At 34.0% G+C, this 24,924-nt stretch overlaps 8 protein-coding genes and 1 non-coding gene across 9 annotated transcripts; 4 read left to right on the top strand and 5 right to left on the bottom strand.

The window, feature by feature from the left end:
• Positions 1 to 249: 249 nt before the first annotated feature.
• On the bottom strand, positions 250 to 2,269 carry Tsp_09262a (hypothetical protein; the record flags this gene model as incomplete). Its single annotated transcript, XM_003375635.1, has 4 exons — positions 2,143 to 2,269; positions 1,093 to 1,832; positions 945 to 1,031; positions 250 to 882 (listed from the first exon to the last, which is right to left on the bottom strand). Coding segments are annotated over exons 1-4 (1,587 nt in total), but the record flags the coding sequence as incomplete, so codon positions are not given.
• A 168-nt stretch (positions 2,270 to 2,437) lies between these two features.
• Positions 2,438 to 2,981, bottom strand: Tsp_09261 (hypothetical protein). Its single transcript, XM_003375634.1, has 3 exons — positions 2,809 to 2,981; positions 2,582 to 2,713; positions 2,438 to 2,531 (listed from the first exon to the last, which is right to left on the bottom strand). Exons 1-3 carry the CDS (start codon positions 2,979 to 2,981, stop codon positions 2,438 to 2,440), a joined length of 399 nt encoding a protein of 132 aa, XP_003375682.1.
• Positions 2,982 to 5,626: 2,645 nt separating this feature from the next.
• Tsp_09260 (signal peptidase complex subunit 3) lies at positions 5,627 to 6,175 on the bottom strand. The gene is made up of 3 exons (XM_003375633.1): positions 6,139 to 6,175; positions 5,867 to 6,018; positions 5,627 to 5,839 (listed from the first exon to the last, which is right to left on the bottom strand). The coding sequence occupies exons 1-3, from the start codon at positions 6,173 to 6,175 to the stop codon at positions 5,627 to 5,629; spliced, it is 402 nt and encodes a 133-aa protein (XP_003375681.1).
• Positions 6,176 to 6,886: 711 nt separating this feature from the next.
• Tsp_09259 (ubiquitin carboxyl- hydrolase superfamily) lies at positions 6,887 to 11,360 on the top strand. Its single transcript, XM_003375632.1, has 14 exons — positions 6,887 to 7,094; positions 8,294 to 8,301; positions 8,500 to 8,586; positions 8,660 to 8,754; positions 8,809 to 9,022; positions 9,077 to 9,224; positions 9,320 to 9,374; positions 9,542 to 9,699; positions 9,761 to 9,936; positions 10,002 to 10,070; positions 10,186 to 10,267; positions 10,332 to 10,607; positions 10,675 to 10,901; positions 10,986 to 11,360. Exons 1-14 carry the CDS (start codon positions 6,887 to 6,889, stop codon positions 11,358 to 11,360), a joined length of 2,178 nt encoding a protein of 725 aa, XP_003375680.1.
• A 181-nt stretch (positions 11,361 to 11,541) lies between these two features.
• Tsp_09258 lies at positions 11,542 to 11,613 on the bottom strand. The gene has a single exon. It is a non-coding gene; the product is annotated as a tRNA-Pro (tRNA).
• Positions 11,614 to 11,991: 378 nt separating this feature from the next.
• Positions 11,992 to 12,961, top strand: Tsp_09257 (putative DNA/RNA non-specific endonuclease). The gene is made up of 5 exons (XM_003375631.1): positions 11,992 to 12,141; positions 12,223 to 12,401; positions 12,474 to 12,612; positions 12,687 to 12,788; positions 12,845 to 12,961. The coding sequence occupies exons 1-5, from the start codon at positions 11,992 to 11,994 to the stop codon at positions 12,959 to 12,961; spliced, it is 687 nt and encodes a 228-aa protein (XP_003375679.1).
• Positions 12,962 to 16,433: 3,472 nt separating this feature from the next.
• Positions 16,434 to 17,907, top strand: Tsp_09256 (conserved hypothetical protein). The gene is made up of 6 exons (XM_003375630.1): positions 16,434 to 16,518; positions 16,624 to 16,680; positions 16,954 to 16,990; positions 17,334 to 17,392; positions 17,576 to 17,645; positions 17,826 to 17,907. The coding sequence occupies exons 1-6, from the start codon at positions 16,434 to 16,436 to the stop codon at positions 17,905 to 17,907; spliced, it is 390 nt and encodes a 129-aa protein (XP_003375678.1).
• Positions 17,908 to 18,937: 1,030 nt separating this feature from the next.
• On the top strand, positions 18,938 to 22,915 carry Tsp_09255 (putative glutaredoxin-like protein). Its single transcript, XM_003375629.1, has 21 exons — positions 18,938 to 18,979; positions 19,030 to 19,083; positions 19,140 to 19,215; positions 19,266 to 19,355; positions 19,446 to 19,704; positions 19,757 to 19,889; positions 19,953 to 19,982; positions 20,170 to 20,235; positions 20,295 to 20,351; positions 20,410 to 20,499; positions 20,604 to 20,733; positions 20,827 to 20,944; positions 21,014 to 21,182; positions 21,246 to 21,302; positions 21,362 to 21,452; positions 21,555 to 21,685; positions 21,740 to 21,870; positions 21,953 to 22,125; positions 22,289 to 22,397; positions 22,476 to 22,598; positions 22,699 to 22,915. Exons 1-21 carry the CDS (start codon positions 18,938 to 18,940, stop codon positions 22,913 to 22,915), a joined length of 2,346 nt encoding a protein of 781 aa, XP_003375677.1.
• A 58-nt stretch (positions 22,916 to 22,973) lies between these two features.
• On the bottom strand, positions 22,974 to 24,375 carry Tsp_09254 (conserved hypothetical protein). The gene is made up of 5 exons (XM_003375628.1): positions 24,272 to 24,375; positions 23,908 to 24,145; positions 23,577 to 23,694; positions 23,423 to 23,526; positions 22,974 to 23,267 (listed from the first exon to the last, which is right to left on the bottom strand). The coding sequence occupies exons 1-5, from the start codon at positions 24,373 to 24,375 to the stop codon at positions 22,974 to 22,976; spliced, it is 858 nt and encodes a 285-aa protein (XP_003375676.1).
• Positions 24,376 to 24,924: the final 549 nt, after the last annotated feature.

Below are 24,924 nucleotides of genomic sequence, written 5' to 3'. Positions count from 1 at the left end.
GGACTAATAAAATAGCGAGGACAACGACCAATAAATGAACAGTGGGACCGAATGGGAATAAAATTGAGCCCAACTGGGACCATCCCGGCCGGGATGGGTTTCGTTTCTTCCGCGCTCCGCCTTTTTAAAATCGCCTTTTTTCCATTTTGTAGACCAAGTGCTCATCCACCGGGCAGCTTTCGATGTGATCATTCTGCTTGATCACCGATGTCACGTCAAGGTTTGTCATGTCAAGGTTCCTGATAGCACTTGTTGAATCAGGGTGTCCATAACACCCTGTTCCGCTATCAGGAGCTGGAGCAGTTCATAAAACCCGTTATGACCTTTACCCGCTTTTCTGTTGAGCCGATTATGCCAACCTTCCAAGTGGATATTCGACCTAATATTTACATTATGTACATTCCAAAGCGGCAGTCTTTCATCGGTCATCCACTCCTGCCGAAAATATTGAAATAAAGCGGCTAATGTACCCGTAGTGCCTGCTTCAAGCAGGCTAACACATATAACAACTTGCGGTACAGGGAGGAAAGTGGTGGCCAGGAGCATTCTTATCTTTCTTTTTCTCTGTTCTTCAGTTCTATATCTTGTTTTCAGTCCCAGCTCACTGACTTTCCTATGTATCGCCTGGCAGAAGTAGAAGTAACAGTCCTGTACCCGCGTATTCGGGAAGTAGCCCTGCATCGCGGGTATCAGGGCTGTTTCAAAATCACAAATTATACTTTCTGGATTGAGACTGACACCGAGGATTGCCGCTTTGTTTAGTAAAGCTTGAAATATAAACCCGTATGTTCCAATATCAGTTGTTGTTGATCCAATTAAACAGTTTTTGATACCACTGTGGTACAATCTTGAATGTACTATCCATGCCCCAGGTTCGACTGGCTGCCAGCAGTCTAATGTTGGAACCCGTAGCAAATACCAGTATATGCCAGGTGCTCGTCTACCTGGCAGGTTTCAACGTGATCTTTTCGATCGATCACGGCCGTAACTTCTAAATCTGTCCACACTGCACCCTTGCAGCCTTTTTTATCCTATACCAAAATAAGGTAATTGTTAATAACAAGGAACACATGCTGTACATTCAACGTATACCTTTGAACACCTCCAACATTTCTTCTGCTTGCCTGTGTGTTTCAATTTGTATGCCCTTCCTTCAAAAACAAGGGCCATACTGCCACCACGATTCGGTATAAGATGTAGCTCAGGGACATCAGCCATAGCAAGGAACAGAACAGAAAATAATTCGGATAACTCGGGAAAGCAAACCACTGTACTAATACTAATATGAACCACCTTAGAGTTGCGGCTGTTACACAGCGGCTTCAGGAACCGGCTCGCCAAATGGAAGGTCTGGAAGTTATCCAATTGCAGCAACCGAGGACGACCTCTTCGAGCGATAAACCGCCGCAACGCTCTCAAAAAGCTGTCCACTGTCATCTCTGGAACCAATTCCAGATAGATGGCCCTTACGACCATGCACGTGAAAACGCATACGTACGTTTTCAGTAACGTCAACGGTTTGCCGTCACTCCTCGCCAGAATGGGACCGGCAAAGTCCACTCCGACATACACGAAGGGCCCGACTAGTTCCGTTCTCTCCGGTGGCAGCTCAGCCATCCGTTGTCCGAATGGCCTTGCAGTTGCCCGTCGACAGACCATACATTTCCACACCACATCTTTCACCGCGCTTCGTCCCTTGGTGATCCAGAATCTTCTTCTGGTCGCGGCCAGTGTTTGTTTTACTCCAGCGTGAAGCTGCACCTCGTGCACATGCTGAATCAACAGTTTCACCACTCCATCACCATGCGGGAGCAACATGGGCTCCTGGTCTCCTGAACTTAAACTTTCCTGATGCAAGGCTTTTCCGCCTCCCGTGTCTCAGTCGCCGTCAGGCCAAGGGCCTTCTGTCGCAACTCCACTGGCAATCTCGCGTTGGAGATGAACCACAAGCACCAAACTGTAACATGTATCAGCTTTCCATAGCTGCCGTAGCGCGCAATTTCCATGACCGACCAAAGGTCGAATTACACCGAGTTGGGCATGATCAAAGCCGTATTTCGGCTTTCCAACTCCACCTTCTCTGGAATCTTTCTGTGGCGGACCTTCAACTTTGGCCATGCACTCTCATCCAGCTGGAGCCACCTGGGTCCTGAGTGCCACAAGTGATAACTTGGAAAGAAAGCATCTTCTGCTCGCCAAATCCGCCGGGTTGTCTTGTGTTGTTACACGGTTGCGGTGGCGTAATTATTCGGCAGGCTGGCCATGCCATGTTTCCACAGCAGTCCCAATGAGTACCGGTTTCCGTCAAAGAATAGGGATTCCTTGAATCGCTCAGAATTTCAGTCTGTTCGGAGATCCAACTTCTTCGGAAGGGAGAGCGATTTCACTTTCGACATGGCTTCAACCATGTTGAGCTATCCGTAGCTCGCTGTTTCACCTACTTTCTAGATTCGACTTCGGTAGAACCTACTGCTCCGGCTCGGAGGACCAGAATGTTAGCGACAGAACCGTGTTGCCTGCCAGTTAATGGACTGTAAAATTTTATTTCGACGGCAAGTCAAATCAACAATGATGGCCTAACCGCGATACGACCGACGTTCGTTCACGAACGTGGTAACAACGTAGGACAAAACAGTGGAAATTAGCTTTATTCAACGAAGGTGAACGGTTATCAATGAACATAAATGTACACTGATCAAACACCCCACGAACACTAAGAACAAACACACAGAACAGAATGCAAATTACAGACAAACACGCATCTTCTTGACGCTTCCTCGTCACTCACTCTACAGTACACACTACTACCGTACTCCCACATCATTCAGATGGTCAGGTGCTGATGTACCTCCATTTTCCAACAAAGATTTCCAACAAGGTTTTAGAAAGTCGACCCGTAACGACTTTCTAAAACCATGAGTAAAGTCAACATTGAGGACGGAAAATTTTCTGAAATACCACAAGACCAACAACCAGAACATTTTTGAAAAATGAGCAAACAATATGACGGTAATTACAGTTGGAAAAACAAGCAGGTATTATTTCACGTTTGTCGCAGCGCAATAATGAATTTGACTGATGAAATTTTTGATTTTGAACTTTGAACGAACATTTTTAGTATTCAATTGTTTAGTTCAAACGTTAGTTTATTCCTTCATTTGATTTGAAACAATTAAATTGTAAAATTCAAATTTAAGTTTTCACTATATTTTTATATCAACTTGAGTTGATCATTCTCCAACATTAACCAGCCCACTAAAAGATTGCATAAGCTTTTGACAGAGTAAAATTAGCAAGAATATTGAAAAAACCAATGGTGCGGTGGGTGGCGGTTTGGAATAAATTTATTGATTGCTTGTCACGCGCTCGGGTGCTTGTTTTCGCTTTTGATAGGGGCTAATTTTAAAACGGCTCTCCATCTCTAACCGAGCTTAAACAAGGGGAACGAAAAGCGGCGCCTTGGCGCAGCTGCCCGCGTCAACAGCCTCATCGACAGAGGCCTTTGTCTGATTTATTGCTTTGCAAGCGTCGTCCAGCTAAAGCCAGTTGTGATCATATTTTTAAAATTATTCTAAACAACCGCAAATACATCAGCTAAATTTGAACAGAACGCGTCAGGAGGTTCCAAATCAAGTGCACCCGGAAACAAGTGCCAACATTCCAAAGCGCTGTTTCGTGGAAAAACTCACCCGACTAAACTTGTTGCTCCCAACCAAGCCGTGGGCGGAAATTTGGAAAAATTTCTTTGAAGCACCTTTGCATATATACAAATCACACCTCGCTGTTTTACCACTACTGACTATTTCAATAGCAAATTAAAGCTGGCTCCGCAGTCAAAAGCTGTCAAAAGCTTTTGAAATGCTTTTGCCTGGCGAAATTGCAGTTTACACGTTGGCCTTGTTTGGAATACTGCTCATATTAGCTATCCTGATTTATTACAGATGCTGCAGAACAGATCAGAATTGAATCAAAAAATTCCACTGGCAGCAAGCATTCCATATTCAGCAGAAGAATATCCAAAAATGATCTTCTGGTATCTGCACATTGGCGTCATCCATTTTCCACTATTTCTACAGTCTTCTCAGCTATTCTGCTCAACAATGAAGTGAACCGCAAACCTATTTGATCCCTCAACGCTCAACAATTATTCATCTGCTATGAAATTTTTCGATTCATTCATTTAGTAAACTTATTTACAACGTTTTCTCTTGTTTTCGCTTTTCCTGCTTTTATCATTCAAAAAGCATTTCAAATTTCAATTAGCAATTTATAAAATAAAAACAATAAGTAACAAAATGAATACTTCTGAAAAGCAAAATATACAACAATTGGATTAACTAATACACGAGAACCGCTTTATTAATAATTTACTTACATCCTTTGCAATAATTTTGAATCAATTTATAAAAATGAATACAAACTACTTACTGCTGGATATATCGTGATAACAGAAATGTTGAAAAGTTCATGACTTGGAAAATACTCTGTTAATCTACTTTACCAGAACACAAAAAATGAAGCTGTAAATAAATTTTATGGTAATTTGAACCACAACAACTTCCAAACATCAGAATACAGCTACACTCAATTTTCAGTATAAAAAAAAGATTCGTCACAATTTTAAATGCACGGCAGTCATCATTTAGATGGCGAAAACATTGAAAAGAAAAACATTCAATGATGAGTGATTTAAAATATCTGCTTTACTTTTAACTTTCAATAAAGTAATCACTTCAAACTCAAATTCAAAAATTAGCCAACAACATTTCAATCGGTACATACGATTCATATCCACAAGGAGATAAATTCAAAATAGCAGATTATAAAAGAAAAATCAATTCTTGATCAATAAAGCAACTTATAGCAACCAATATTAACGCTTTCTCATTATGCAAGTTAAAAATTAAAATTTAACAGAAGTCAATTATGCGTGAAAATAAAAAGATTTCCAGGTAGAACACTTTAACGGATATGATATTGCATAACTTAAATAACCGAAAATGTACATTATTTACAGGATGTTAAAAAGACAAACGAGAGGACAAATTTTTGCAAGAGCTATCTGGTAGCTAAATAACTTTATTCGTATACCTTCTTTCTATGATTTTCCTATGATTATTTCAGATGTAATTGTTCCTGGTTTGCTTTTGTATTTTATGAATTGCTATAGTCTGAAACTCTTATAGTGAAAAAATAGACGCCTTATACTACTGAAATTACATATATTCTTTCTTATCTTTGACATAAAATGTTTTACGAAACAAATATAACATGCATTTTTTTACATGCACAGTAAGAAACAATTTTCTCACTAGATCATAACAAGTCAGTCAAAGGTTGTTGAGCATATAATTCGCTTATTAAATACTAACATATCAGAAGAACATATTTTATGAAATTAATGAAGAAATGAACATTATGCCATGTAAATATTCATCACATCACAATCAGAAAATCAAGAGTAAAAGAAAATATAATGAAACAGTGAAAACTATCCAAAAAAGTTAACCAGCTTTTCATGGAAATAACACAAATTCAAATATACGAGAACAAAAATAACTTTAATTCAAATAATATGCTTATCAAAGACCAATATATCTATAATTACTATAAAAAACATTCAAGCTTAGAAATCAACTTTTTTAGAAGTATACTTTGTGGGCAATCGAAGGCTGTACATTCCTGTTCCAACAAAGAAAGGCATCAAACCAGCGTTAGGTGAAACGTTCCACTTCAAATACAAAGATACATTTTGATTTCCGGCCAAACCTTTTCCATAATCAACAAAAAAATATTTCAAACGAGCGTCTTTCAGCTTGACAACTGGATTATCACCACGCTGCAAAATTTTATCCCAAATAACAACCTCATTAACAGGATTTTTCTCAGTTGCATATTCAGCGACCAAATAAAGAAATAACTGCTTGGTATTCCAATCGAACATTGAACTAAAATCTGCTTCAAGATTTAATTTGAAAGATGCCAAATCCATATCCCCTTCTAAACCTGAGGTATAACCTGGAAGAAATGTTAGCATTGGCTCCGATGCTGATATAACAACAGATGTTTTATAATCTCGAAAAGCGACAGTTAGATAGCAAAGAACTGTCACAATGCTCAGTGCTGTGATTGTAAAACCAAAAGCTGCATTTAATCTTGATAATACGCTATGCATGATTCAGTTTTCAGTACGATAAAAACAGGCAATGAATAAAAAGCTATTTTACAATATTACTTGAGAAACACGTAATCTACAAACAAGATTTTCATTTTCGTACTATAGATGTTCAGGTACAACTTATTACAAAAGTATTTCATCACCATAACAAGACGTAATGATATGTAATCGAAAAGGTTTTATTTCGTAATATCGATTCCTATAACACAAAATTATTACTGTCTTGATTTTATGAGATGACCCACTGTCGAAAATTCCATTGTTTAAAAGTAAATAAAAAACGAGGAATAGGAAACATAAAAAGAATAGTTTGAGCACAATAGAAAATCGATAAAATTTGGATTTCGCAGCATGATGAAACTTTGACGAATGAATTTTTGAATTTTATTATAATTTATACATAAATTCATTGCATGCTTATATTCAAATGCAGGAATATCCCATTTTCAGTATGAAAATTTCCATTTTGGAAATTGCTGTAATTTTAATATAAAGTGGAAACAATCTCACAAATAGTAGATAGGTTTAAGCACTAACAAAACCAATCCTAACATATCCACAAGTTTTTGAAACTTTACTTTTGAGTTGAAATTTCATCCAACTTGTATGCATGCATTCGGAATACAAAATGCCTATTATAAAACATGAATAAAATTTAGTTGCTTTAGGTAAAATTGGAAGCAATTTGTGAAATATTCGAATAATAAAATGTTTCTATATTTTGAAAATGAAGTACAACTGCAGTACAGTAGTAATGGTTGGAAGTTGTTTCCTTGCTCAGTCATGGAGAAAATATCAAAAAAATATGAAGAAGTTTACAATAAGTATTTTGCTGGTTCGAAGAACGGTTTTAGTGAAAATGAGGGGAAATTAGCTGCCGAACGGGACGTTATACTCTGTCCCCACATCTATTCAAGTTTGAACCTTTTGCCTATCCAAAAGCACCTGCAGTCATCTCATTTGTTTCAATGTCATGTAAGCCAAAGTGTGAAATTTTTACTGTGCACATTTGTATTATAAAGCTGATCAATGATTTTGATTTAGAATGATTAGTTATTCAGCTTCGTAACGTGGGTTACAATTTGAATGCATTTCATTATAATTGTATTATCAGTTGATTTTATACGTTAATGTGCAAGTAGTTTTACTGAAAAAATGTACAATGAATTTGTTTCAAAACATTTATCTTTTAATCATTTGTTGTTTGTGTTTTTCCATGTGTATATGTTTATTGACGTATATCATGTATGTTCATTTATACTTTTGCCGTTATTATAAAATTATAACTGTCAGATGATATTATCATGAAATGCATGATCTTGAGTCATTTTGAATTTTGAAAATTATTTTTTGAAATGTTTTTAATACAAGCTTTAAATTATATGTTAAGACGAGTGGAAAGAATTTGTCGTGTTTTGTCTTATGATGTGATGAGCTTTTCATGTACTGTAAACAGTTATCCATGAATCCAAAGCAGTCGACGTATTTTGCTTAAGCAGCACTTCATTTTACTTATGTATTGAATATTTTCCATTTTTATTGTGATTAAATGCAATTTTGAAATTACTTAAATTAAATTAGGTTAGCGTAAAAATTCTTATAAATATGTTTCCATGAAATTTATTAATCAATTTGAAAAGAACATTAACTTTTTGGTTGTATTGTTGCTTTGTGATCTTTCTTGACGATTTTTATAATCTTTACGCAATGCATTCAGTGTTAATCAGTTACGCATTTTAGTTAATAAATAATTGTTGCTGTTAATTATAACTTTTTTTTTGTAACAGTTAATTGTTATTTTGTCAAGTAGGCTTTTTTGACACTCATGGTTTGGCCTTTTATCAATAGGAGAAGGAATTTGATTAGCTTTTCATAAACGCACGTAATGCATCATGCTTTGTATTTTACTTGGTTTCATATTTATTTCTGAAAAGTAATCATTTGGTTATGTAAGCGCTTAAATTAATGGTGGTATTGTAAATGGTATACTGTAGCCAATAATGATAGAAAAGTTTATTAAAGCTTTCGTGTAATTTTTTTAACGAATTTTTGAAAAAAATTTTGGGTTCTTATTTTATTTTGCGTGTTTTTATTTTTTTTAAATAATGTTTTGAGGCGAAAAGGTTTTATAATTATATAAATAGTGCGGTTCTTTTTGTCATTTCTAAAAATAGAGTTTCAGATTTTCAAATGTTTGAAGATTTATTTATAATTTAAATTGTGAAGAATGGAGTTATTCTAATGTTTGTTGATTTTAATGTGATGAATAAACTTTTTATTTATGTTTTATTATTTAATTTAATTTATAATTTTGATTTTAGATTTGCGCGCAGGAACAGTGTCGCCGAGCAGGGACAACCGAAAACATCCAATCTGAATTTTTACTTTGTTTGGGTTGTGGATACCAAGTAAGATTTGAAATTGTTTGTGCATTATTTTTTTCATATAGTGTATAATTCATGTTCTGTTGTTTATTTTCAGTTTTGCACTGATCGTTCTTTTCATCACGCTCTCAGACATTTTCAGAAAGCAGAATCCCATTGTCTAACGTTGTCTTTGACTACGCTGGAAATTTTGTAAATGGTTTATGATACATGTATCGTTTATTACATTTACAGATGTAATTTTAGATGCTTTCGCTGTGGAAAATTTGTAGATACTGGACAAAGTAGTCAGTTGATTGAAGTTCGTAGCCTTGTCGAAAAGTGTAAAAAAGCAGAATGTTCATCAGAAAATAGTTCTCCTCATTTGGAAAAACATTTTGCTGTAGAAGAAAGAAATTACAACATTACTTTCAGCAAGAGGAAAATGGCTAAAAACAGTGGCATTTCGTTACCAGTATCGGTTAGTATGCATTAATTATGAAATTGCAGTTTTAGTATTGAGGTATATTTTTAGGGGTTAATAAATTTTGGAAATACTTGTTATTTTAATGCCGTTTTACAAGTGCTCATGCGTACGAAATCGTTTTGCCTTCTGTTGGCTAAATGTATGAGTGACGAGAATAGTCAACTGCTTGATCCTGAATCAGTTTGGCAGTACCTCAGTTTTTACTTTAAGTGGGATGATGTGAGGACATATTTTTCTTGTTTCAACGAATTGAATAACATTGTTTGTTAAACAAGCATTGTATTTATTCAGATGCAGCCTTTTCATCCTGTCCAAGTGTTTATGGATTGGAAAAGCCGCACATTATGTAAAGCATTTCTGGAATTGAAAAATGCCTCAACGTTGACAAGAAATCATGTGCTCGATCCATCGAACATTTTGCATGTCTTAACTAACAAGTGGGATAATTATATATTTTTCTTGTTAATGTTAATATTGTTTTACATGTATTATTTATTTATTTATTTATTGTAGAGCTATTCAGTTTCGGGGCAATCAGCAGCATGATAGTCACGAGTTGTTGCGTTACTTTTTGGATGAACTTCGGGATGAAGAGTTAGTTTGCATGAAAGATGGTATTAAGCAATGCTGCGAATTGACAGAAGACGAAGAAGGGAAAGAGAAATTAAAAGGTTTACATGTTCAGGAATATACAACAACAACAAGCAGCATTTAAATGAGTTTTTATTTCAGCTTATATGCTTTGTTGCAAAACGACAGCAGTGGATCAAGTTTTCGGTGGCCAACTGTTGCAATCTATTCGGTGTTTGACTTGTAATCATCGTTCTTATAAATTGGACCCATTTCTTGACTTGTCATTGGCTTTGCAAAATGACGACTGTGATGATAATGATTTTCAAGCATGCAACGTATGTTCTATTTTAATTGTAAAATGTATTAGCATATGAAACTTCTTCTTTTGTTTTTTTATTAGACAACTAAAGCTGTTCCTATGAGCAAGCATCGAATGAAAAAACTTAAAAGACAAAAGAAAAAAGAAAAGGTGTTGTTTAATTGTTTGTAATCCACAGAAATTTTATTGATGGAAAAAATTTCCAATTGATTTATTGTTTAATTTTAAAATATCCTATTACCTAGTATGTGGTTTTTTTCTTAAGCGAGGAAAGATTCGCCGACAGCGCGTATCATCAGGTACTGGCGAGCAGCAGTTTTTAAAAGATTCAGTTAAAAATGACCAAAGTAAATAATTGAAAATGACATTTGGACAAACAATATAATATGTATATGTATAATTTGATCGTAGTGAATACGGTGAATAATGTGAACGGTGACGTGAGCAGTTTATGCGAAGATATGAACGATTTGACTGTTGAAGATAAGGAGAACTGTAACGACGATGATTCTGGATCTTTTTATTTGGAATCCGATGATGGTGGTGATTCATCGCAATTCGAATCGGACGATTATGATGAATTGATGGAAAAGCTCCAACCTGGACCAAAACATCCAGTTATGACGAGTTCTTTGAAATCTGTCGACGCATGTTTGAACAATTTCATGATTGAAGAATTGCTTACAGGTGGGATCATGAACATTGTTTATTGGTGATATTTTTCATAATAGTTGCTATTAATGCTAATTTTCAGGCAGTAGTAAATTTGCGTGCGACAATTGCGCAGAAATATCCGGTGACAAAGACGAGACCAAGCTTTCGGATGCGAAAAAGTCATCATTGATTTTCAGTCCACCAGCTGTGCTGACTTTGCATTTGAAAAGATTCGAAAACAATGGAAAGACGAATCGAAAAATTTATGGCCACGTTGTTTTCTCGACAGAATTGGACATGTCGAGATTTTGTTGTCGAAAAGGACGAGTAAATTATGAATATATATATATATATATATTTATTTATTTATTTAATACGTTTCATTCACGTTATACTTTTTCCTGTGTTTAGCGTATTTTTGATAGCCGTGTACTGTATTCACTTTATGGTGTGATTTGTCACAGCGGTTCGATGTACGGTGGTCACTACATTGCCTACGTGAAGGTTGAGGATCGTGATGATGCCAGTTGGAAACGATTTTTAGAAAAAGTGTCACAAGTGGAAACGATCATATTTGATCCTGATGATGTTGGCTGGCAAACAAAGCAGAGGCGGCGTAAAACACCCAGTGGATCTGCGAATCATAAGCGATCTGTTAGCGATGGCAGACGACTGTCACGTGCTCCAACCTGGTACATGTTGAATGATAATATTACGTCAAAAGTGCCTGAGTCTGCTGTGCTCAAAGCTGAAGCATACATGTTGTTTTATGAGCGTATTCTTTGAAAAAAAGCATAAAATATTTCATTTATATCAATTGGTTCGTTATTGCTCAAATGAAATTTTTATTAAAATTATTTTTTCATTTTACCATTTCATTCATTCAAATTAGTACAAAATAATGACCGCAATGTATTTTTTAAATATAAATTAGTTTTATGCAAGAAAAGTGAAGAAAAACGAAATGGGGGTTAGCGGGGAATCGAACCCCGGACCTCTCGCACCCGAAGCGAGAATCATACCACTAGACCACTAACCCTTCTTGAACTTTCTCTATGAAATTCTATTCATAGAGCAAGAATCAACTTCACTTTATCAATGCTTAATTGCTTTGGCACATGTATAATAATAAAAAAATTAGCCATTCCTTCTAAACATACTTTTCGCTTTAATTGAGTTGTTCATTTTTAAATTTCTATTTTTTTATATTAATCAAACTTTCATAAAGCAATGCTTTTTTCAGAATGAAATAACTTTTTAAAATTGTATTTAATTGCAATTTAAATCTAATTTTTGCTTTTCACAGTCATTATAAATTTAAACCTGAAAATTGTTTTATACAGTATAGCGTACAGTACTGTTTGAAATATAATAATACTATAGAAAAAGTAGTTGAAGGGAAGAAGTAATCATTATTATGAATTTTTTTTCGTTAAATCGAGCATGTATTGCCAGCGGAGCTAGTTGTGCAACGATTGCAGGCTGTTTTGGTTTTTGGCTTGGAAATAAGCAAGAAAACAAAAATACAACGGTTTTTCCATATCTAGTTGCCAGTGCTGCCTCTGCGGTCAGTGGATTTGTTTTTTACTGGTTATATTATATTAAAATTTTTTGTAAATTTTATTTTAAAATGAAATTTTGTTTACAGATTGATACTCGCTTGCCAGATGTTGTACCGCTAGTTCAAGCGCCCGCAAAGCCTGATTCAGTGGCGGAAAAAGTGGACATTCCTTCACGAGTGTCGGAAATAATGCGTTTTGGATTTCCAGGTTTTGACAATTTGCGTACTTTTGAAGATTTTGTCGTCTCCTATGATCGAAAGACACGGTAATTTTGAAAAGTATTTTTTAAAAGTTGTGTAATTATTTAATTTAAACAATATTATTTTGTGTTATTTAGTACCGTTCATTGGGTTTTGGAGCACCTGACTCCTGATCGGATGACGTACGATCCTTCAGTTGATCGAAGTAAATGCATGTTTCGTGAAGATGAGTCAATTCATTCATATTTTCGATCAACAAATGAAGATTACAAGGCAGTTTAAATTCTGTTAAATGAATTTCAATTTATATAAAACATGCATTGTATAATATTTTTGCTTTTCTGTTCTAGAGAAGCGGTTATGACAGGGGTCATATGGCTGCGGCAGGCAATCACCGTCGGACGCAAAATGCTATAGATCAAACATTTTTGCTTAGCAATATGGCACCACAGGTGGGAAATTTATACTTTTTCTTTTTCAAATTTAATAAAGTAAAATTTTCATAAAGGTCGGCAAAGGTTTCAATCGTGACAAGTGGAATGAATTGGAAAAGCATGTTCGACGTATGGCAAGAAAAAACAAAAACGTATACATTTGTACAGGTCCACTTTATCTTCCAAAGTGAGCGTCATTTGCAGTTTCATTATTATTATTATTATTATTATTATTGAATGAATGTAGCAAAAATTACATTTAGACGAGATTTAGACGGTAAAATGAGAGTCACTTACGAAGTGATCGGTAAACAGCATGTAGCTGTTCCGACTCATTTTTTTAAAGTGATTCTGGTCGAGAATCCGGAAAGTAGATATTTTATTGAATGTTATGTAATGCCGAATCAAAGCATAGATGACAGTATACCGTTGAACAAATTTTACGCACCGTTGGAAAGTGTAGAACGATCGGCAGGATTTTTCATCTTTTCCAACATGCCACGAAATAAATTGATCAGCATCAATGGGAAATAGTAAAAATAAGAAAAGGAAAAATAAACGACAATAAATTTTTATCTATTTATATAATAATAGTCGACAGTAAATTTGCCGTAACGTTTATAAATAATTCACATGTTGACGATGGAAATATTGACGAATGTGCTGAACAAGAAAAGTATAATGCTGAGCAAAACTGTGCTAGAATTGGATCGAATGCAAAGTGGAAGTGATTTGTTAATACAGTCGCTGAAATAGAAATTCATCGGCACAACTGTTCTATTATAACTGAAATTGTCAACCACCGCGAAATAATTGTAACACACACGTACAGTATGAACAGTTTCATTCAAATTCAGACTGTCGAATATCCAAGGTTGGTCGGCGTTGAGTTGTTTGTTTTGAATTGCTACCGTTTCAGATTTATTCTCATTTGTGAACAGTGTAATTTTCAACGTTATATCCAGTGAAAATGGTAAATCCGCCTGCCTGAGCGGTAACAGTACGTCCAATTGGCATTGGTTCGAACGGTATGTGGTCAGAAAGTTGACACTGTTGTTGGCGGTGACGCTCAGTCGAGGATTCAGCGTCACAAATTCCAAGAACCACTGTTCACTTGGTGGCGTGGCTTCGGTAGCGAAACGGAACAAATACCACTGGTCAGTTTGGACGCTTGTGCAAGCTAAATATTGATTATAATCCAACGGTAGTTCTCTTATTGGGCATTGGTTTTGGTGGAAAGGTTGGAAGCGGATTGCCGGCACGTTGGTCTGGCCCATCACCGACGCCAGCCGGTGTCTGAATGTGGAAAGAACCGAAGAACACTGAGGATGTGGACCCACGTCGGGGCTGAGTTTGTAGATTCCTTGCTGGCCGGCAAATTGTACAGTACAAATTGAAGACGGTTCCAGGCTGTGTCGCACCCAGCTGAATTCCGCAATCGAATCCGGCCTCACCGATGGTCTCGTAAAAGCGGTGATGCATGGTCTTGGACGATTCTCTGAACCTGCAGCATCCGGGCATCTTTCGACGGTGATGTTCACAAGCCTTTCGGCAATACCGAATCCTGCAGTTGTATCATTTTCAAAATTACATTCAAATCGAATTCTATCCATTTCAACACTCTTTTTTATCTTTCAAAATATTTCTTTAAACGGCATTTCTCTAGAGCATAAAACTCAGCCTATACGCCACTGGGAAATTGATTCAATTAATCATCAACAAATGCTTTTCATCTTATCCAGTGTTTTTTTCAATGAAAAATAATATTATCAAAATTTTGAAAGAAAAAAATCATTATCGAAAGAGGAAAGGTGAAAATATCTATCTTTTCAAATAGCAACAACAACAACAACAACAATTCACTAATTTATAAACGATCGATTGAAAATTTAAATAAAAGAAATTGCATATTGTTGATTGAAAAGTAAAAATAAATGTGCTAATCATTTGTTTGAATAATGTTTCCATTGTGTTCAACGCTTTTCGATCAATTATATAAAGAATTGGTAGTTGAATTTCAGGAACAGATGGTATACAAGCGAATTTTATGATTATCAAGGTCAATGCTGTAAATTAAGTACAATTTGATTCTGTGGATCAGCTAATTTTTATTCCTTGTATAAATACGATGAATTGGTTAAAGGAAAATTAATTAGTCAAACGTTTAATTGATCTAAAGTGTATTCACTAATGAACTTTGCAATCAAAAATGATCACTTTCTCGAGTGTTGCTGTTGAGAGATTTCAAAACGCTTCAGTGCTATCAACTTCTCACTCGATAAGCTTTACATTTCTATATTTAAGTTTTTTCAGTCAATCTTATGTATGCACTGTTTTTTTTTATTAATTACAACAAATTTTGCAATTATTATTATCACTGAATATATAAGTACTGTTTCTTCACATAAATAAATATACATCGGAACAATGGAAATTATAAACAAAATTAATATTTTCAAATAATTGATTTTTTTCTTATTTTTTTACCTTGAACAGCAGCAATGAATAAAAAGAAGAAATATGTGAATAAGTTGATGCAAGACAATAATCGCATGTTGAAGAAAATGTTCGAGCAGAGCATAACGGTCAGCAAGCGCTTGTCAGCACGATTCGGTTATAATAATGACAACATTTTTGGTCGCCTGTCCATATTGATCGTTTCTTGAAAAAGGCGCCAACATGCTGACTGATCTAAGCGAAGATCGAATGTTTTCTAAATATCCAGCCATTCCATATATCCATATGCTTAAATACAACAACACTTCGTCGTTTCGGTTATGAGCATGAGAGAAATTTCAACTTTGCACCGCATAAAATCGATACTTTTTCTCCACTAGCTTAATTACATCGTTTTCAAGCTTTTCATTATGCCGCGGCGCAGTGCACTGCCGCTGGTGGCAGGCAATGGTTCATTTCAGACAGCCGGCTACGCTCAGCGATGGTCGATCAAATCCGAATTCCAATAACCCCACAGGAACTTTTTCACTGATGAAAGATTCGATATTTTATTCTCAACACTGATTTATTTACATAAATAATCTTGTCTGATAAACAAATTTCAATTTCTTTTTATTTTTCTTATCTATGGTATCAGTTTAGTAATGAAGTAATAAATTTCTACACAGAAATAAAAACGGCATTTTCATTCTTCTACATTCTTCGTCAATTCAGATGAACCCATAGATTCCGCCATCGATGAACCACCGTTAATCGGGGGACCATCGGTCCGATGTTTTCTGTTGTTCATCACTAAATATTTTTTATTAATCACTGCAAAAATTTAATTAACGCAAGTGAATCGTCTTATAATTCAACTAAAATTGTCAACTAATGAACTATCGTTTAAACTTCAATGGACTAAAAGCTCTGAAAACTAGCGCCATAAAACCGCAATCAAATCCAATTAACCATTTAAAAATTACTTTCTGCAATATTCTGAAGACCTTGAGCATCCAATTCAGCGTCTTTAGCAGCCTGAAGAACGTCCGCTACGTTAATTGTTTTTCGCTTCTGTTGAACAGCATGTCCATGGGCGCTAGAATAAAAAATAACGTTAAATAACTACCGCATTTTTAACCCACGTTGAAATAACTCACATAGAAGTAAGATACAGCATAAAAATTGACGTTGCACGTGATATTGCTGTGCGAGATTCTTTATTAAATGGGTTCCCAGCAACAGACTAAAAATTATAAATCAAAATTTCCATATTCATTTAAGTATTACTTATTACAAAAACAACATTCAAGTTTACTGTTTATTAATAATAATAAATTGCATTTCATAATATATTAAAAAAAATTTTTTAATTAATGTTTAAAATAAAAAAAATTTAAATTTTAAAAATTATAAGCAAAATATAAAACAAGCCGCACCGATAAATTCAGAATTCGGTTAATAGCCGATAATGGTATATTTAAATCTTCCATTCGTTCAGCCATTTTATAGTTTCACTAAAAATCAGTTCAAAAGTGCTGACAAACACGAAACTAAGCATTAAGCATTTGAACTCATAACAAAAAGTATGAAACGATTTTCAAGATCAAACATTCAATTTTAAAATGCGTACAAATTATATTTGAACGAATTATAACAAAAATACAAAAATGTAAAGCTGTTTATCAAATAAAATTCGAATATTACATTTTAAAGTCAATTATGAAGTAAAATTTATTTTTATTAGGTCAACAATTTCAGAAAAGCATTACACCTGGATTACGGTAAAATATTTTATGGAAAATATACTAGTTTTAAAATAGCTATTAATTGCCAGCTTGAACGAGATCAGCAAGATCAGTAAGATTTTTTAAATTGCTCATGCAGCGTTTAATAAGAAAAAGTTTTCACTTTTGTAATTTGTGTTTGTTACTTCCTTTTAGTTAAAGTTATCTGATCATAAAAATATTGTTGAAAAACTGTATTAAGTTGGCAAAAGATTAAGATTTACTTTTATAAAATAAAATGGAAAGTTTTGCTTTCGTAATATACATAAATAAATACTAATTTTCAATTACACTATTTTAGAGGATACTGTAAAGCATTTTGGTTATTTTTTTTGTTCAGAATACATTCTGATTGTTGCGATTGTTATTATCTTAATAATAAATCAACAGATCGAGCAAGTTTAATTTAACTTTGATAAATGCTGATACTGTTTCTTTGAAATGGCACCTTTTTTATGTTATACTGTACTAAGTAAACTTGTTCATTTGCCTCGTTTACCTGTGGGTTGAAACTTGTTTATTCATTGAGCTCGTTATATTACTTGGAAGGGTAATAATATTATACAAATGATCGTATTTTAGATTATCTTCATTTATTCAAACATCACCAACTTTTATCATTTACTAAACTTGGAGCTAGTGTATTACGCGTGTAAGCTTGTTAACTTGTTTAATTATTTTATCAATAAAGTTATTTTTATTTTAGTTTTATTTCACTTAATCAATGAGTTATTTTTATTTTTTATGTATAAAAATAGCCTTTATTGTTTTAAGATTTATTTTTTATTTAATTATTCTTTCGTATAATTTTATTTTTATTATTTATTTTAAGTCTAGGTAAGCACATTGTTTCCATCATTGACATTTTGACCTTCGTATTACGAAGATTTTATCTTTGTGAGGCTTTTCTTTGATATAATCTTTGTCAGTTATAATATAGGAACAGCTTTAAGTTTCAATGAATTTGTTTTTTACATTAGTGTACTGCGCACATGCCTGTTTATTACAATTTTTTAAACATCAAACTTCCTTCTTTCAATGAGAAGTGTAAGTTTTTAAAATGAAAATACTTTATTCTTTTCCGTTATACAAGAATGCATGAATGCGTTCAGATTTATTTTACATCGGTTTTGATTTATTTCACGTTTTAAAGGTATTTTTTAATTTAATTTATTAATTGCAAGTGAATCTGAAACAAAAAATATTGAACTATCAATGTAATATTTTCATAATTTAGTCTGGACAAGCATAACTTTTTCTGTTTTAATAACATAAAAAGTTGTATGAATATTTACATTTATGAGTTTTTAATTTATATGTTACACATTTGTGCATGTAGCAGGTAAAGATATTTCATGAAAGAATAGCATTTGTATTATGCTTTACTTTATGTTATAAATATGATAATCATGTTTGAATGTTTTTCTTCAGGCAATGTATTTTTGCTTTTAATTTTGAGAATTTTTGACATATTAAAGAAATGATAATTTTAAATGTTATTTATTAATTGAGAAATGTTCATTAATCATTATATCTAATAATTGTTTATATCAGTCGTCATTGTAATGGGGATTGTTTATTAAAGGTTTCTAGTACAGCACACAGATAAGTTTGCATATAGTGAGAAAATAAGGCAAAGACTAGAGTCAAATGAACAACAACAAACATGTTGTACTTTTTTCTACCAATTTTTAATTGTTATTATTTCCCTGATCCCAAATTCTGCTTATTGGAAATTTTTTTTATATATTTTACTGAATTTGAATTGTTCGTGGCTTTTTCCCTAATGATAAAGCAGTGTAGATTGCTTTCCAGATAGTTGACCTCGCTATCAGTTGGCAGCTTACCAAATAAAGTAGCTTGATGATTTGAATGGCTGTTGCACTTTGTCATCCCACGCAGGTCACAACCAATGAGAAGGGCAAATAGGCAAATAGGTTTTTAATGCATGATGCTCTTATGAAAACACAGATTAATAATCCACAAGTGAAATAATGACATGTTTTTTTTCTTTTGTTTTTTAGGAATTTCTGTAGGATCAGTCTCATTGTTTAATAAGAAGTGTTGTTATTATGGATGGTGAATCATCGGTATTACTTTTGCACTGCATGTAAGCTGTAATAGTGAAATGTTTTCAAATTTTAAGAAAAAAATTGAAAAATGGATCATGGGACACAGATGTGTTGTATTTATGAAGGGGTCGAAAGAACAGCCGAAAGATCGTATGTGTTGTTTGGAACATTTGATGAATAATTTCATTCATTTATTGCAGGATGTACTGGAGAAATGTTGCACTTATTGGACAAATTTTGCGTTAATTATAGCGTATGTGATGTTAATATGGAAGAAAACTTTGCAAAAAGTAAAAAGAGCATATTTTTCTGTTTAGTTTGAAAAATTAATAGCTAATAATAATAATAATAATATTGTTGTTGTTGTTATTGTTATTTAGATTTGGCTTTGTACAGTGGTACAGACAAGCTGCCTTTAATTTATATTAATGGAAAGCTGTTTGATGGTGATTTGACCGGTATCGGTAGAATGTCTCATTCAAAATTTTGCTCAACATTTGAGCCATATGACGGTGGCTTGAACAAAAGAATTTATGATTTGATAAACGCTTTTCCCGTGATGTTGTTTATGAAAGGCACTAAAACTCAACCCCGATGTGGTTTCAGCAAAGAGATGCTGGAGGTTTTGAATCAGTCCAAGTAAGTTTCATTTTTATAATTTTATATTTCATTTAAATGTTCTTTTTATCAGCGTCGATTACGCAACTTACAATATATTGGACGACAACGATGTTCGTGAAGGTCTCAAAATTTACAGCAACTGGCACACTTATCCTCAACTTTATGTTAACGGTAATTTAATTGGTGGTTTGGATGTAGTGAAGGTATGTTGACGGTGTTTATTTCTAAATAATATTATTCATAATTTTTGTTTCTTCTTATTTTAGCAAATGATGGAATCTAATCAATTGGAAAAAGTATTTGCTTCAGCTAACACAGTTTCTTAATTTATTTTGTGACAGTTTTATGAATAAAATTTTATGAATATTGTTTTCATTTATTCATGATGCTGACGAAGTTCTTTTCGAGCGATACATTCCTATTTTTTTTGTTTTGTTGTTGTCGAATTTAATTGATAAAAAATATTTATATGCTAATTTACAGAATGCAGTTGTTCCTCAAATGACCTCTGTGCTGGACGTCAAAAGTGCTCTCCAAGAATTCTTGGAGGTAATTTTTAATAAATGTTTTATTATGTAAATTTCACTCTATTGTTTTATTTCATTCAGGGTAATTCGATGAATTATTGTTCAATTTTGTCAATTTTAAACGAAGCTCAACCTGAAGTGAGTTTTACTTTCTTTTTTAAAATTTATGTATGAATTTTTTTTGTCACTTATGAAGTTTATTGAACAGGAAAAAGAACTATCTCGTGTGTTGATGGGATTGAAATTGTGCGTATCCATGCTTGTCAATAGATCTTTGCAGAAGCTGGTGTCAATAATCTTTGTATGGTTTTTATTGTTTTTAATTTTGTGCATTTGTTTGCAGAAAATTATTTAATTACTATGCTTGTTATTTTTCCGTTGTAATTTTAGAATTTGGATTGGATGAAGCTTTCGAGAAAGTTGATAAGAACTCATGTAGATATATTGATTCAACTGACGCTGGCAGATGTTTCTTGTGTTGACAACGTTTTGATGTGCTTTGTGAAGAAGTTGAAACCAGGTAAGTTATCAAGGCATTTTTAATTAATTAATCACTTGCACAACCCGGAGATTTAATACTGGTCATGTAAGTTTAAAATTTAATTTTCCTTAGGTACGATTTCACCAACTTGTACTGTTGAAGACGATGACAATGAAAACGCGATAAAACGAAGAATAATCTATACAGAAGCTCATCGAGCATTGAAAAAATTATTTGAAATATATCCAGTGTATGATTGTTTTTTTTTGTTCTTTTGAAATTTTAATTATGATGAAAATGAAAAGCATACATTTTTTAGGTGTGTAAATCGTATATTCACCTCTTTTGTAAATGCATATCCATACCACGGACAGCATACTGTAATTTTGCGTGATTACGCGCGAAATTTGCTTCATTCCACCCAGTATTTACCACATTTGGAAAGGAACATTTTGGGTTTGATTATTGAAGAGATGACAAAGAATGATGTAATTAATAAGTGTTATTGTCATAACGTTTTGTTTGTCAAATTTCGCTTAAATTTTTTTCAGGTAATGCATGACATGTCAAATAGATCCGTTTCCAGTGCAGAAGGCATTTTTGAGATGGTTAGTACAGTATTATGCTTTTATATTTGTAAATTCTTATTTTTCTTTTATTTTTTAAGAAATTAGATAAATCTGAAACTGCATCAAATAAACAGAGTGGAGCACATCAGTTGTTGAATAAATTGGATATTTGTTTATCGGATCTGTTGAGTTTTTTACAAAATGAATGCTTTTTTCCTGATGGTAATGAATGTTTATATATATTTTTTTTCATTTGAAATTTCACTAATTATTGTTTTTTCACTAATTCAGGAAATTTAAATGAAAATCGGACAGACGAATTGTTTGAATCGTTGATTTCAGTTTTCATCCGGTCTGTCTTACCTTTGCGCAGCAGTAGCGTTGTGCAGTTTATATGGTTTTACATGTGCAGTTTGCGAAAAGTAGATTTGTTTAATGTTAATTATGTTAACATTAATTTTGGTTATTTTTCGCAGAAATACTATCGGCAATTTGTGAAACTGCTTTGGGAATGTACAGTTTCTGCCAGTGTTTCCTCGCCGTTGCGTCTGAACGCTGCATCATATTTGGCGAGTTTCATAGCTCGTGCAAATTTCATACCAATAGAGTAAAAAATAATTGTTTTTTTTTCTATATCTACAAATACACATGCATATTAATATTTAAATAATTTTTGACGTTTCTTTCAGAGAGATTATGAAGTATTTGCTAAGTTGGACGCAGTGGATACAACAATACATATGCGAACAGGATGATGTTAATCGTTCACATCCTCAGTTGCACTGTTCGTTTTATTGCATTTGCCAAGCGGTGTTTTACATCTTCAGCTTCAGATGCAGGGAGCTGATTAACTTAACCAATGGTAATACCAATGAAATTTTTTCATGTCACTACAGTATGACGTTGAAGTGTAAAATAGTGAGAATTTTTAGTCTGATTTGAAAGCAAAAGAATTTAGCGATTTTTTCGATTTGAAAATTATTTCGATAAAATTTGAAATTAAAAAACAATATTTTTTTAAACAGGATATGACAATCTAGTACGATTGAATTTGCATCGAATTGTAACGTGCGAGTTGAACCCACTTCAGTACTGCTCGAACCATTTGGTAAGAAACTTTGCCAACGTATCTCGGTAAGTTGAACAACTTTTATCACAGCAATGTTTGTATGACTGTTTAAAAATTCCCACGTTCTTTTTTATTGTTTGCAGTAACTATCAGTTGGCATTTTGCTATGTGACACTGGAACGAAATGACAGGCTTAAACAGCTTCGTTTAGTTGCAGAGTGGAATTTGGGCAACTTTTTCCCGTTCGATCCGCAGCCATTGAGACGGTAATTTTTTCATCTTCTTCTTTTTATTGCACAACAATATCGATTGGTTGGAGCAATTAGAAAAAAAAAAGATTAAATAATTATAACATGTATATTTCAGTTCATTCACATTCATTGAAGATGTGTACAAAGAATACGATCAAACATTGGCAGAGCAGTGGCTTACAACGGAAGAGGAAGACTGTAACAGTGGTGATACAGTGATGGACGACTTTCTGGACGAAGCTGAACATTTGTCGGCAGCGTCGTTGAGAAATTCGTTCACTTATTGCAGTTCACCAGGCTTTGTGCGTATCGGCAGTGAGAAAAATCTGTGAATGAATGAATGAATGATGAATTGTTCATTGATCACGGGGAAAAGAATAAAAGGAAATATTATGAAAATTTGTTTGTTTGTTTTCTTGCCCTCTCTGTCGGAGGAGAAGAAGCAATTCCAAGTGAAGTTTGATGGGGGATAATTTTTAATCGTTTTTTAAATTGCATGCGGCAAAGGCAGTCGACAACGACGAAGGGACGTTCAATGCGCGTCTTATTAGCAGAATTTCCGTCAGGAGACCGGCCACGTACCAGAACGGTGCGTAGACGACGGTGACCAAACCCATAAATTGACCAGGATAGTGACCGTAATCCCAGGGGCAAGCGTCGAATTGACGCAACAACAAGCCTGTGCTGAAAATTTGAATTTTGGATTGAAAAAATGTAATAAAATAATTAATAATAATGAATAAACTTGCTGCTTGCCTGAATTCCCAGATGTAAGCCCAGATTAGGTAGAAAACTCCTCGCACGAGCAGCGAACAGCGATCCTGCAAGCTTAAATAAACCACCTCTCCGGTGAGCATGGTAAAGCCGTAAATGAAAGCCGCCCAAATGCTGGTCAGACCGTGCAATTTTCTGTTGCCGCCGTTGATGACAATTTCAAACAGAGCTGTAAAAACGATTTCCATCGCCAGACCATGCAATGCGTAAATGTAAAACCGTAACACTGCCGGGATTCTTCTCGCTTCCGGCTTGCCGTTGTTGAAGCGACACAATTTCGAGCCGCTGTCCATGCCGAAAATGGACAAGCTTTTCGTGGATCGACTTTTCGAACCTTCTTCAATGAAAAAATTTAAAAAATTAATTTTCAAAACGAAATAATCATCAAATAAACTGCAATAATTGAACCGCACACCTTGACGTATCAGCATGCTGTTTCGGGTAAAATTTTGAAATACAAACGAATTAAGTAGGTCAACAATTGAAAATTTACGCTCGAGCATTGAAATGAATAAAGACGGAAAAATTGACTGAAAAAGGAAAAAATGACTAGCGATCGCTGCTTGTGTCTTGTGTTCTGAAGATCAATTGGTGAACAAATTGGAAAATTCGCCCTTGAATAAATAAAATATACGGCAAATAAGAACAAAACACTGATGGATGCGTTCGATTGCAATTCGACGTGCCGCGATAAACGACTGACGTATTTGTCAACGTTCAATTTATCACCATTTCCCCTGCCTACTATACCAATTATATATTTCCTTGCGTTGCCTCTTGGGCGCCTACTATATTTGAACTTTATTATCACTTAAAATTTACAGCATGTCAAGTGCGAAAAGATTCTGTTGCAAAAATCAAAAAGCAATTAACCCCAATTGTTTCTGTTTTGTCATATTGAACAGAAATATCACAAGTTGTACAATTTGAATTCATTGTAACCACAAGTTTGTTCATTTTTCACTTTTGCACGTGACGATCGATAATCAGGATAAAATTTGCATTTCATTGTCAACATTTCACACTTTCATACGTCATACTGATGTTTTGTGTTGTGCGAAAGCAAAATTGTTTGCGTTGAACAAGAAAAAAAAACCGACGGTCCAATTGAATGCGGAAGTTGAAAGCAAAAAAAAACACGTAACATTTCCAAGCTGTTCAACAAAAATGCAACGATGAGAAAAAATGAAGCGATCAATTTTCACTTGGTTTCAATTTGTCAAATTCAACATTCACCAGTTGTTGGTGTTGAAATTTTTTATTTTTAGAATTCATTAATTCCACCACATGCATTCGAAATGGAAAATTTCAACAACATCGTCAATTGTGGTTGTTGTAATGCAATTTTTACAGTATTTTCTACATTTTCGAAAGTGGGGATGTGAAGTTTCCTTTTTCAACTTCATTCACAAATCTGATCAACAGTCGAAAAAATTTCCATTTCAGATTCAATCACAGCAACCGCCAACAAGTTGTAAACTTAATTTTCCCATACCGTAATCCAGAAGGTAATTTTATTGATCGTCAGGCGCTGTCGCGAGCGGCATGCGTCGTCTGATCGGTGCCT

This window comes from Trichinella spiralis (assembly GCF_000181795.1).
Source record: "Trichinella spiralis strain ISS 195 chromosome Unknown Scfld5, whole genome shotgun sequence".
In the NCBI taxonomy this organism is placed as follows: domain Eukaryota; kingdom Metazoa; phylum Nematoda; class Enoplea; order Trichinellida; family Trichinellidae; genus Trichinella; species Trichinella spiralis.
Note: the sequence above shows the minus strand (reverse complement) of the source record. Positions and strands in the feature narration are given on the sequence as shown.

Coding starts and splice junctions, on each gene's coding strand:
- Tsp_09261 (XM_003375634.1), bottom strand. CDS start 2,981: ATGTTCTGGTTGTTGGTCTTGTGGTATTTCAGAAAATTTTCCGTCCTC. Junction 2,714..2,808: donor CTGAATGATGTGGGAGTACG/GTAGTAGTGTGT, acceptor GTTTGTTCTTAG/TGTTCGTGGGGTGTTTGATC. Junction 2,532..2,581: donor CGAACGTCGGTCGTATCGCG/GTTAGGCCATCA, acceptor AAAATTTTACAG/TCCATTAACTGGCAGGCAAC.
- Tsp_09255 (XM_003375629.1), top strand. CDS start 18,938: ATGCATGATGCTCTTATGAAAACACAGATTAATAATCCACAA. Junction 19,983..20,169: donor AATCTAATCAATTGGAAAAA/GTATTTGCTTCA, acceptor GCTAATTTACAG/AATGCAGTTGTTCCTCAAAT. Junction 22,599..22,698: donor GATCCGCAGCCATTGAGACG/GTAATTTTTTCA, acceptor TGTATATTTCAG/TTCATTCACATTCATTGAAG.
- Tsp_09260 (XM_003375633.1), bottom strand. CDS start 6,175: ATGCATAGCGTATTATCAAGATTAAATGCAGCTTTTG. Junction 6,019..6,138: donor AAGATTAAATGCAGCTTTTG/GTTTTACAATCA, acceptor CATTTCTTCCAG/GTTATACCTCAGGTTTAGAA. Junction 5,840..5,866: donor AGAAAAATCCTGTTAATGAG/GTTGTTATTTGG, acceptor AAAATTTTGCAG/CGTGGTGATAATCCAGTTGT.
- Tsp_09257 (XM_003375631.1), top strand. CDS start 11,992: ATGAATTTTTTTTCGTTAAATCGAGCATGTATTGCCAGCGGAGCTAGT. Junction 12,402..12,473: donor TCCTATGATCGAAAGACACG/GTAATTTTGAAA, acceptor TGTGTTATTTAG/TACCGTTCATTGGGTTTTGG. Junction 12,613..12,686: donor CAAATGAAGATTACAAGGCA/GTTTAAATTCTG, acceptor TTTCTGTTCTAG/AGAAGCGGTTATGACAGGGG.
- Tsp_09259 (XM_003375632.1), top strand. CDS start 6,887: ATGTTTCTATATTTTGAAAATGAAGTACAACTGCAGTACAGTAGTAAT. Junction 8,587..8,659: donor GTTTGGGTTGTGGATACCAA/GTAAGATTTGAA, acceptor GTTTATTTTCAG/TTTTGCACTGATCGTTCTTT. Junction 9,700..9,760: donor AGGGAAAGAGAAATTAAAAG/GTTTACATGTTC, acceptor TTTTTATTTCAG/CTTATATGCTTTGTTGCAAA.
- Tsp_09256 (XM_003375630.1), top strand. CDS start 16,434: ATGGGTTCCCAGCAACAGACTAAAAATTATAAATCAAAATTTCCATAT. Junction 16,519..16,623: donor ATTACAAAAACAACATTCAA/GTTTACTGTTTA, acceptor AAAAATTATAAG/CAAAATATAAAACAAGCCGC. Junction 17,646..17,825: donor GGAGCTAGTGTATTACGCGT/GTAAGCTTGTTA, acceptor ATTTATTTTAAG/TCTAGGTAAGCACATTGTTT.
- Tsp_09254 (XM_003375628.1), bottom strand. CDS start 24,375: ATGTTGACAATGAAATGCAAATTTTATCCTGATTATCGATCGTCACGT. Junction 24,146..24,271: donor GAATTCAAATTGTACAACTT/GTGATATTTCTG, acceptor GTTCAAATATAG/TAGGCGCCCAAGAGGCAACG. Junction 23,695..23,907: donor GACACAAGCAGCGATCGCTA/GTCATTTTTTCC, acceptor TTTTCATTGAAG/AAGGTTCGAAAAGTCGATCC.